This window comes from Cynoglossus semilaevis, chromosome 13 (genome assembly GCF_000523025.1).
Source record: "Cynoglossus semilaevis isolate Cse_v1.0 chromosome 13, Cse_v1.0, whole genome shotgun sequence".
Lineage (NCBI taxonomy): Eukaryota > Metazoa > Chordata > Actinopteri > Pleuronectiformes > Cynoglossidae > Cynoglossus > Cynoglossus semilaevis.
In genome coordinates, this window is record NC_024319.1 from 16,964,961 (window position 1) to 16,977,783 (window position 12,823).

The 12,823-nt window shown below is 39.4% G+C and overlaps 1 protein-coding gene across 1 annotated transcript in view; it reads right to left on the minus strand.

Moving 5' to 3' along the window:
- The window catches only part of LOC103388792 (zinc finger protein 516), a 43,132-nt gene that overhangs the window by 18,044 nt on the left and 12,265 nt on the right, over window positions 1–12,823 (minus strand). The window contains 2 exon segments of the mRNA XM_017037742.2: window positions 1–626; window positions 629–1,186. Of these exon segments, the coding sequence (XP_016893231.1) occupies window positions 1–626; window positions 629–700 (698 nt within the window). The 5' untranslated portion in view covers window positions 701–1,186.

Below are 12,823 nucleotides of genomic sequence, written 5' to 3' on the forward strand. Positions count from 1 at the left end.
GCTTGGCTGAAGACCTGTCCACATGTCTCACAGGGAAAGGTCCCATCACTTTGTGATTGAACACTAACAGGTTCAGTAACAACCTCTTCCTTTGAAGTTGCGTCCTCTTCTACATCCACAGTGATGTGGACTTTTTCAATGTGGCTTAGAAGTTGGTCTTCTCTTTGGGCCTCGTAACCACAAAGACGGCAACAGTAAGGGCGACGGTCAGCACCTGACTTGTCTCTTTTCAAACTCCTTGCGGGCACTTTCCTGCGGCTCTCCTCACCGTTATCCCCAGTGATCATGCGGTTACAAGCAGAACTGCTTTTGGTAGGACTCGTACCGCCATCCAAACCCTCTGAAACACTCAGCTCCTCCTCCTCAGCCCCACCTTCCTCATCGTCGTTAGAGTGATGGCTAGAGAGTGTGCCCATCTTATGGCTGCGGATGTGAACTTTGAGGTTGCCCTTCTGAGATGCTCTGTGATCACAATAGGGACATTTGTAAGGGCGGGCACCAGTGTGCCGTCTCATATGCTGGGACAGGGAGCTGAGGAAAGGGAAGCTGCGTCCACATATATTACAGTCGAAAGTTTCAGGTATTTTGTCATCCTCTCCCTCCATCAGTTTGATTCGGTTGGTCTTGTCTCTCTAACTACGCTTGCCCTCTGACTCACAGCCTGTGTCTCCATCATCTTCACACTCTCTCTAGGATTCATGGTCCAAACTAATCTTTTTGATGTGTTTGGCCTTTCACACGCTCAGAAAGTTGAAATTGCTGCTATCTGCAGTTGAACATCTAGCTGTGTCTGTTGTGTCTTTGTTAATAACTTAAAATGCTATCTGCCTTTGGCCATACAGGCATCCATCACTATCACGGCACCACTTAGTACCTTCCTGTTATCGGGTGCCCCACCATCTTTCCATCTTGATCTAATGAAGTCACAGAATCAAAGACTAGGGCCTGTATCCAGCTTGAATTTTTACTTTTACAAATTTTGTTCCTAAAATAACGTGTATGTTTTCGAAGAATTCCAGGTCATCACTTTTTCGGTGGCAAGAAAGATTGAGGGTTTTTTGTGTCAGCGTAGCTAATTCAAGCTTCTATTATTCATTTCACTGGCTCCTCTTCTTCATCCTCCGTTTTATTTGTATCAGCAGCTTTCAGGTCATGCAGCACTGAGGCACACACGCATATCATCCACCTGAGAGTGAAAAGTAATAGAGATGTTGGAGAGATGGCGGAAGGAGAAATAGGAGAAAAGAGAAAAAGAAACGTTTAAGTGATACTGCAGTGTTTTAACATTTGCATACGAAGATAAGCACGCTGCACCATACAACAAACCTGTATTAGAAACAAGATTCCCTGAACATTTTGTGACAAGTTAAAACATGAAATAATTTGCAACCTAGCATACTGCCCCAAACCACAAAACATGATTTGAATTTAGTTGTGTTATTGACAACGATTTGATTTCTGAGATTTCTGTCAGGCAAATTCAATGTGTGGAAAACAGATCCTGTAGGAAAAAGGAAGGTTAGGGCTGTAAGCAGTATTAGCCTAGCCTTGTCTCAGAGGTAAAAACTACTATTGTAATTACATTGCTACATTATCAAACTTATAAGGGTTTAGTATGTCAGTCTTAAGATGTACAAGACCACTGATTACAAAGACTTTACCCAAATTGAAAACTTATTATTTTCTTCTAATAAAGTCTCCATTAAAGCCTGGAAGAGCTTTTTTCCAGCAGATAATTGTTTCTTTGTGACATTCTACAGGACATCTTTAGCACCAGGTCGCCACAAACGCAAGACTTGCTGTTGTTCTGTTACAATACAAGTAATTTTACAAAACAACTGAACATACATTTTAGCGATGAACATGTTAATGTATCCTCCAGTTGTATGGCACAGTGGACAGATGAGGAGCTAACACCTCGCCACCTCACTATTTTATTGAGACTAATTTAACCAACATTGTGTGTTTAAGTGTTTATTGTAAGAGTTTGTTTCACTACAGAGCACCACTGTGCATGTTTCTGTGTTGTGAATGTTCCTGGGTTGTGCAGAGCTTCAGGGGCGCTGATACCACAGTGGCTGAGTCAACATTTTACACAATCAGAGCGGTGGTGGTGGTGGTGGGCTGGAGTCATGTTCACATCAGCAAGATCAGCAGTGCCACCATACTCCCTCCCATTACTGGCCTCATTCACCCACCTCAACTGACACTATCACATGACATAGGATCTTAAGTACACAACAGGAAGTAGCTCTACAGACAGTTTGTTTTGTTCCTTTTCTCAGACGGGAGTTGAAAGGGTTGGAGAGAGTCAAACAGAAAGAGAATGCTTTGAGAAGATCCAGTCGTCTAACTGAATATGGGTGGTGTATTATACTTAGTCTGCAATCAGTTATTAATGACATCTGTTTCAGATGAGAAGCCTTCATTACTGTTTATGTAATTTTTCCTTGTGTTTTACTGTTTTTATTGTGGCTTTATGATTCAATTTTGATTCCAAAATTGTGTTAAAATGACAGAGTAGAATATCATTTTTGGAATTGTTTTTGCCACTCTGCTAATAATCAATAGTATGACTAGCAACTGCATCTTTCAGATAAAGATCAAAGCTTTAAATAATGACAAGGAATTTCCGTTGGTAGCTGGAGTATTAATTTCAGCAGATGTGAGAGTCTATAAGAAATGTGAGCGACAGCATTATTACAGGCTTTTATATAAAGTGCCAGAACCCATAAGCTGAGTTACTGCCAGGCTCTAATTATAAGTGGATAATTGATCGTAATCATAAGAGGATAAGGTGGTGGAGGGGGAAACTTAGCACAAGAACAATCATATGTCTTAAACGCTCCCACTGAAAATGAGTACCCTACACTGGAGCCACCTATCTGTCCAGAATGATTTATGCTATTGAAATCAGTGAGATCTCAGTGGTTCACCATGCTTCCTTCTGAAGTGCTTAGTAAGCCGAGCCTTCCAGTGTACAAGCACCCTCATGGTCAGAAGCACAGCTGTGACTGACATGACTGCAGAATAGACTGCATTATCCAATTTGGATCTCTCAGGTGTCTAAATAACTTTTGGTTTTTCTTACTAGTATGGCCAGCTCATTTTTGCTTGTGTTTTTGAAATGTTTTAATAATTGCATAGCTATATCCTTTGGCTCTGTGGACACAGTGTCATATCCTGTACTTTACTAGATAGACTAAAATGTCTCTGCAAAATTCCATTTAAGAGAAAACAAATGCAAATACTTTTTTATTCCCTAAAGATTCCCTTTTGTGCATGTTTGGGAAAATCCAGCTCATGTACACATGGTTTGTGAGAGCAATGACACAGAGAAATAAAAACAGTTCTCATGAAAGGAAGTAAGCGTTTGATGAAACAAAAACATAAATTAAAGCTGCAGGCAACACGGAACAGGCCCAAGCAACTCTAGAGGCATGATGTGGCTTGGTGTGACTGCTGCCAAGGCCTGGAAACAACTACCCTTAGATGAAGCTCTGAACATTTGAGAGTTCAGGATATAAAGCATTTGTCCTTTAGGCTGTGATCTAACACTGTGTCTGGCACTTCAATATGTAGGTGGTCCTGTTTGATAAACTATATAAGGTAATTTTACAGTACACTTTTTCTATTATATAGAAATGTATAAAGTAAACAAAATCTGCTTTGGAGAACCAAAACTAGAATCTCAGGCCTTCACAATCATTTAATTTCAGTCAAAAATAATATATTTTAATATTATTAATATGCAGTCTTTCGATTGTGGCCTAGGGCATAAAAGAAAAAATGAATAATTGTTTGAGATGTGATGTGGAATCAGGTGATGATTCACATAAAATGGCAAAATAAGGAAATGGCTGAGGCATCGCATCTTCTTTATTTAACCACTGTTGTTATTCCATCTGCTTCCTGTCTTAAACAAAATGCAGTAATCTATTTCAGTTCTTTTGCAGAAAAGAGAATAATGATCCTATTTCTCAATAAACTGTCTCGCTGATTGGGGGCCAGGAGGGGTGAGAGGTTGGGTTGAGATTATTCAACAGTAAGCTTGTCATCCACCAGACAGTCACATGTGCAAATTGAAATGTAATGAGATTAGCCACCAGAAGGGGAAACAATACAGGCTGCTCACCAGGCCAGTGTGGAAAAAAGACAAATTGGCTTAAAGAGGGAGAAACTGTCCTGTAGAGACAGACAAAATTACTAATCATCTTAGTCAACAAAATTAAGAAGATGAATCAGAGCGTTATTAAAGGCCTGGCTGGTGCAATAAATAGATATATAGTCTCCCAGTAAGAAGCAGAAACAGTTTAGTTCATAATCCTCCACCTTATTTACCTCATGCACAGACACATGTGAGCTACTGCAAGAAAAATAAACAGATCCAATATATTTATTTAGTTCATTTAAATGTTATGTTGCTCTGTAATGAGGACACAGCATTTTACTTTCTGTTCTTATGCCAGTACAAAAAGCCTGCCTGCAAATGCCACAGTTCTGATATCTGAAAATGTCATTAAGGGACATTTAAACTGCCCTTCCATGAGTCACAGGGATAAGATAGTAGGCCTACACTTAGCTGTGTAATAATGACTGCTGCATCTAACACTGAGAGAGCTGTTCCTTTCTTCCTAACTCTTTCCTTAAGTGCTCAACCCTCTGCTGTTCCAAACCCTGGACCGTAGCAGGTTCCTGCAAAAGAAGGAAATCCACCCTTATTTTCCCATCCACGCATAACCCTTTCAGAGCTGTGCAGCTATTTTAGTGTTCTATGAGCTTCGGAGAACAACATCTGGAGAGAATCTTAAAACAGATTTGGGCAAACTGTGTGTGCAGATCAGTGAAGGACAAGGTTTCTACATTGTTAATACACTGACAATTTAGAAATACCTTAGAAATATAAATTAAACCATTTAAAAAGAACATTGTGTGTCAGTATTTGTTGTTGTGCTATGGAGGGTACTGAGAAAAAATCTCTCCTAAAAAGATGTGAGGTCATTTTAAACATTTTAGTAAGGCAAAAGTCTATCTTTCAGGCTGGATTTCAGGCTGGATTGAACATGTGTATTGACTGTTTATAGGAGCAACGATATGTAGATGGCTAGTGGAATTACTGGAATTAGAGTGCATTATGTGTTGAAATATTTAATCTGATTAAATTTCATAAATTAATTGTAAATAAGTTAATTTTTACAGTCTTAAAAATGACTGTAAAAATTATCATAAATTATCATAAAATCAAAAAATAAAATAAAAGCAAATAATTGTTTACTTCACCCAATGTTTCTTTGACTGGTGGTCATTTTGTGAATTGCATCTCTACATACTAGTTAAAGTAATGCCATGACATTTTTCACATTTTTATTATTACACATTTAGTTCAGTGACTGCTTAACTATGACTACTGTAATTTTCCTCTTCTCTAATGTCATGTCAAATATACAAATGGTGAAGCGCAGTACTAGTCAGCTGCCCTTTCCTAGCAGGCTTTCCCTGTTTAAAAAAAAAACCCTGAAGATTTACGAGTCGTCTGTTGTTTATTCAAGAAGTTCAAAAATAATTATCAGATTCTTTCACAGAACCATCTGAAGTCCTTGGTGATAGGACGGTCATCTAGTCAGGATGTACTTTAATAATATCAATCATCTCGGCAGCAGCCATGACACACATGTGCTGCACCCAAGGGTGGAGAGATTAGTTTTCATAACACACTGACTCACTCACAGTGTCACCTTATAGCTGATAATAACTGCAGGTCCTTCCCGTGTGGGACATCATTCAGCTAGGGTGGGATCTGTTTCCCTCCCACACAGGAGCACCAAGACAAGCATGTGAGGTTAAGAAGGAAAGAATACACAGTGGGGGGAAATAAAGAGCGGACCTTGTGTCTAAGTACATACACATGTACACGTACATGCCGGGAAACTGAGGAATCGTGAAGAAAAACAGAAGGGGCTTTTAACGTTGTCCACACACATCTTTTTAAAGCCTACATGAGCACACAGAGGGCTTTTAGCACTGTTTCATACAGGCAGCATTGAAAGCTAAACGGCCCATACAGAGAGCTGTTCACACACACAACTGACATGCACACACAGTTTGACGGAGCATTTTACACTGCACAAAAAAAGGAAAACCCTGCTATCCTCTGTCCTGTTGCTGATAAAGTGGAGACATTCAGTACTCAGATTGCGACAGAGGGGATGTATGGAGTCTTAACACACACACTGGCATGCACACACACACACAGCGCAGAGCCAGTGCATCCTCAGACTAATCAATAATCCATTATGAACAAACTGCTCTTCACCTCTCACCATGTTCCAAACTCACATACAGAGAAGCCTGCTGTAAACTGCACAATAATGTCAGAAATGGCTAAAGCCCAGCTAAATACACACACATACACACACACACACACACACATACACACAAATACACGCTTTTAGTGTGGGTCATTTTTTTGGCTGATGCGTTTGTCCTGTAAAAAAGAAAACCGGATTCACTTTATTCACATGTTATTTATCATGTCGTGTAAGAAAAACAACCAGTCCTTACTCACGTGCATCTGGGTAAGAGAAAACTCTAATAAATATGTTATGATTTCTGATTTAAAAAACTCTTAAAAGACATGTTATAATACATTTCTCAGGTGTCCCCAAGTATAATTATTATTATATCTATGTGTAGCCATTACGATTTATTTGTTAAGGTTTTTTTGGGTGAAAAAAAAACACTCCTTAGAAAAGATACAGGTGATATACCTGATATGATAGACAACCACTTGAATTCTACAAAGAATGAATTCCCTGATGGAAAAAACATTTTCCTATGACTTACTTAAATACTCAAATAGGCTAAATATTTGGACAAAGCTTTTCTTGCTATTTAATTAAACAAGAAGGGGGTGTAGCTGTTGAATAAGGTCCTTTCTCTGTGAACTTACACCAAACAACAGTCAAGGAAGAATCAGAATCCAAATTACTACATCCAATCACATCTGCTCAAACAGCAGCCAAATACCCACGCCACGTGAAAATCATGACACAAGTTGAACAAGTAAGCTTCACCTTGATAGCTTTAAATCAGCACTACTACTACTTCCACTTCAGTATGGCCTTATTTTTAATACCTTGCCCACAATTGGTGTGGATTTTGCCAGTTTAAGTCAAGTGTGTGCATTTATAGCTGCTATATTCTCCCTCTGGTTGTGTTCTGTGCCTGGTCTGTCAGAACAGGTCATGCTCATATGCAGGAAAAGCAGTGGGGGGCTTTGCAGTATTGTTGGGGTCTGCAATTCCCATGCTATCCATAGTTCCATCCCTGCCCCCCCACCCCCCCACCCCTTAAACCCAGGCAGAACAAAAGAGGGGGTCCATGCTGTCTGTCCCTGCTCTCAAACCCCCCTCCCTCTGATAAATAGGCTGAGAGGGGATCGTGGCTGCCTACTCTGTTTGGGCAAGAAGGGCCTTTGTATAGGGAAATAAGTCCATTGGGTCTATGTGTATGTGTGTAGGAAGTGGCAGGTGCTTAGGTCAGTACTGTCATGTTACATTTTGGTGACCGATCCATGCTGGTGGGATTACTAGATGGGTCCAGAGCATAAGAGGACAGTTCTCAGGGCCTGCAAATACACTACAGCTGGGTAAACTAAACACTGTCTTTCCATTAGCCAGGATTTCCTGTATTTAAATGTTGGTAAGCATCTTAAGTGTTTTTCAGTATGTAAATTTTACTTCATTCTCACCTTTTACCTTTTGCTCCTTGCACTGTTGCATAATGTACTGTATCAATAATTCATGAGTATGGGAGAACAAACGATGTCTTGTATTTAAACACTGCATGTATATAAATACCAAAAGTCTTTTAGGAAACTGATGTCACTCACATTTTTCGTAAAACTAATACTATACTAATTTCAAATGACTTGACACCTGCTGCTATGTTTTCTTTTTCTTCCCAACTTTAAAGTCAACAAGAGCAGGATGCTCTCCTGAGCCCAAACATCTTCATCTTCCTTCGGGATTCAGTGTGTGATCACACACATGTGTGTTGTGTGTGTGTGTGTGTGTGTGTGTGTGTGTGTTCAGCTCTCCTCCCCCTCCCTCTCCTTCAAAATTTGCCTGTTTTTCTCACACTGCTTGTTAACCCCCGGGTCCTCCGGCACATTCAACTCCCACCCTACTCCTCCTCCTCCTCCCTCTCCTTCTTCTCCTCATGGACCATAGCAGTGTTACTACTATAAACACGTATACATTTACGCACACTTAGGCCATGTTTAAACCTGGTATTAACAGCCATCCTACCTGATCTGCCAAATTTAACTATGTCAACAACTGCTATTCACACCTGCCATTAAATTGTACTTGTTGTTCCCGAACCAGGTGAGATAAGATCTGGCTTCACCTGCCCTGTATTCAAACAAAATCTGACATCATGTCTGCTACAGGGAGAAAAATGACACCAAAATAATTAAGTGAGTGTGTTGTGTGTGTGTGTTGTGTATGTTTGTGTCTCTGTGCACTGGAAAACCAGCATCAGACCATGGTTTGAAACACAATTGGCACAGGGAGCATCCTTAGAGAAGTAAGTGGAGGAGGAAAAACAGATTTGTAAGTAAGAAGTTATGATTATCAAATCTTCACTTGGCTCACATGCTCCTTCAGACAAGACAGAGTATCTAATGACGTATCTAATATATAAAAAATGGATGGCAAAACATGAAAAATGTGCAAAATGGATGATATTGATGAACATCAACATCTATACCAGGGTTACCCAGTGAGTAGATATGTATCTAAAAGTAGATCCCAAAGGAGAGTGCTGGTAGATCGTGAGCAATTAAAATAATAATAAAAAGGTGGTGGAGGTGTCAGCTGAGGTGGTCGCCTCTAGTTTGTCCTTAGGATGACTTGCATCAGGAATGTTGCCACAAGCATCTTTAACCACCTTGGAATAAGGTGTTTATGAAGTACATGAGAGTGTTTATACAGTATGCCTCTCACACGTGGACTTAAATCTGATTGTATTACTTTTGTATTACGCAAAACCTTGATGCCAGACTTAAGTACTGTCAGGCAGAACTTCATTACCTTAAGAGTTTTGAAACAATAGATATCCTCCCTTAGGGTCGCTGCGGTGGTGATGATGATGACTGCAGTAGCGCCATCGTGTCACTTGTCACTCACCACAGAGTCAAATTCAACGCTGTGTCCCCATTGCACAACCACACACACAGTCTCCAATGAGGGGATGGAAAATTCCATGTATTGTTTTCTTAGTAGCTTTTATTTCACTTTACCTCAATAACATTCAATATCATTGGTTCTTTGAATAAGTGTTACAACTGTTTTTGGCTCATTGGACTCATGCCTCTTCCCTATGCCTTTAAAGTGCAACGCATCATAAGGAAGAATGAGTCAGAGCTAAAACAGCAGACTCTGAACATGAACCTGTTGCTCTTACAGCAGGGAACCGAGTTTAATTCAAATCTAAACTGAATCAGGCCATCCTCACCCTTACACCCTTAAGTTTGATTTGATCATTTTCACTCTCTCTCTCTCTCTCTCCCTCCCTCCCTCTTCCTCACCTCATCCATCTGCACTTTGGAACAACTTCTGCTACTGAAGCAACTGCAACTATCAGTCTCTCTGAAGTGTAATTAGACCGGTGACCTCAAAGATGGTGGCCTGTTCTTCAAACTGCCACACATTCTGGTATAACTGTTATTTTGCTGCTCACTGTGAAATTGCACACATAACCAGACACACACACACACACACACACAAACAAACACAAACACATGAGTATACACAACATCAAAGGATAGAGTTGATCCATTCCTTTTCAATCCTGCAACCTGGTACTGCCCTGGAGAGAAGTGTGAAAAGAAATCAGTAAGTTTGATTTGATCATTTTCAAATAATTCAAATCAAATTAGACCAATATCTGTGAGAGAACCACTGCCGCATACTGTTTTTATTTCACACTGCAAGAGTCATGTAGGAAGTATGTGAAGCATATTTAACATTATCTCTTTATTACAAAATTCTAAATTACCTCAAATCACCTTTATATTAGGTTTAATGGGAGTGTGCCTTCTGTCATCATACTCTCTAATTGCTAAAGCAGTTAATACTTTAAAAAGAAAACAATGCTGCATTGGCACTCTCAGGGGCTTTTTCTCGGTGTTAGAATTTTTCTTGCCTACTCATGTACTTGGCCACTTTTTTTTTAACTTGCTGAGTGCTTTGTTTTCAAACCTGTCTTTACCTCGAGGCAAAATCTGAAGAACACATCCTGTAAGAATTGTCAAGAGGAGATATGAGAACATAGCAGGGTAAAAGATCTGTTGACTCTTCCTTCTTTCTCTCTCAGCAAAGTACACACACACACACACACAAGCTTCACAAAACAAAGGGTGTGTGGGCTCCAACAGGCAGTTACTGTTGCAAAGTAGTTCACTGCAGAACAAACATGACAGAAAAAGGCACAAACATATACGGACATCTTCTTAAGAAACACAACTGCAAACAAAGTAACCAGGTCGCTTAAATCCACCTATAAAACTGTAGTAAAACTGCCACAAAAATCAAATGAAAGTAATTAGGTTTTAACACCATCAAAACACAAAAACATTTTCTAAAACACTGTAATTACATAAATATCACATAACATTTGGCATTAGTAGAACCACAACATACTCTGTGTTCCTTTAGGCTGATTGCTGACATGTGGCAGTTCAATAAGGTCACCGTAGAAGTATTATTGAATCTTTGGATTACATTTTGCAATATATTTTTCTGGGTTTGCTCACCAAAAGGTGCGTTCTGAAAAATCTTCTCTGGGCTTGATGTACAAAATATTGAAATATGACGCTGACACACAGGAGCTGGGACTCTTCAATGAGAATAACAAACATAGTTAGTCTTTAATGACGGGCTAGAGAGTTTTTTCAGTGTGTTCTGAGGGTACATAACACATTCTTTTTTCCTATGCCAGCTGACAGCCATTACTGTGAGGGAGAGTTTATGAGGGCCACACAGTTATGATGGATGGCCGTACAAAAAAAAAAAAACCCAGAGGATCCCATCTGGGTCACATCTTATCACGCTGACTGATTCACGTTGATGAAATCATGACACTTTCCTAACTCGCCTGATGGAACAAGCCTGAACTCAAACCAAAGAAAACAAAGGAGCATCTGCAGAGAGATAGATGTCAAGAAGAGTCAGAACAGCCAGAGACAATAATAAAAGCAAGATCATCAAATGGGGTATAAGTAGTAAATAGTGATGTAAAGTCAGGACAGGAGATGGATTGGGATAATAGGAGCTGACTGATAAGGACAAGTGAGAGATCCAGGCAGACAGAGAAAGAGGGAAACAGAGGGAGAGAATAATGCAGACCATGCAGTGAGCAGGCCATAGACTGCACACTGCATCATACCCCTGACTGGGGAATTTGGGAATTTATATTATTGATTACCAATGTCTAATGAGAAGATTGCTGCCAAAAACAAATGTGTCTCTCTGGTTATTAGCAATGTCTGGCCTTTCCTTACTGAAACTTTTATTAAGAAATTCCCAAGTAAAGCACTCAATACTGGACTGCACGGCTTGTTATGACAGACAGTGTAACCACAGAGCAAGAAACCGGCTTGAATCCACAGTCCCAACAAAGATATACTGCTAGTAGGGTTTCACTCTCAACATGCTCTTTAGTGTGTGGAACCATTGTGTCTTCACCTGGTTTTTGTGTAGGTGTGTTTGCATTGGTGGGTGGTTGTAAAAGTATGACTTACATCAATATGTTTTACAGTTTTTTATTTCCTGCATTATGGTGACCTCTAAAGAGTATTGGCAACCTATCACAGTTGCCAAAAAGTATGGATTAATTATTTATTTATTCAATTATATATATATAGTACTTTTATTATACTTGGATTATCCATCATGACCATTATTATGGTTTAGTTCAGCACACAAACAATTTCAAAGAAGTTTCGGACAGTGTTTTGAAAAAGAATACATTGTCAAGGTAACACTGTCATCAGTCAGCACATTTATGTGACATTGACACTGCAACGGAAACTAATCTAAATGTTGGAAAATGTTTCAGTTTCCAGTGCAACTTGTTCAAGGATTAAAAGTAACATTGTTGAGATGGTGTATGTCAGATACGGGTCAAATCTTCATCACCTAAAATGACCCGTCAGATGTTAGTCATTTTATGAAATACATAATACAGGCATTACTGTTTGGCCAGAGGGTGTATTTTTGAATTTGTGATTGCTGCTCTTTTGACCTCTGGAATGTGTATGTGTGTTTGCTTTGTCTTAAGTGATAGTTTTACTTTATACCTATGTATCTAAATAAAGTCTTTGTGCTAATCCTATTTTGTTCTTTTCAAAACGTGTTTAGTTAGTACCAAGTTACCAAAGTTGCTTTAGTTATATTTTTGGAACTAATGCAAGACAAAATCAACAACAGCAATCAGAGCTTAGTATCTAATCAAAACTACCAGAAAAATTTTTGTTGAAATAATTATCATGTTTTCTAATCATTTACCAAAACATGAGTGAAGGCGGTTATGAAAACGTCACAAATATGCTGATCCTAAAATGAACTGAACTAAAAAATGTGGTTCAAATCACATTTGCATCTTTTCCGAAGCAGGTGGGGTTCAAAAACCAGTTCATGGTATCCTGTCAATACACAAAAAGCATTCCTCCACCCGTCTGTTTGCAGTAAAGCTCAGGCACAACCTGATCTGCAGCAGCTGCTGTGTTTGGCAGCAGTGGCTTTATCAAATGGACATC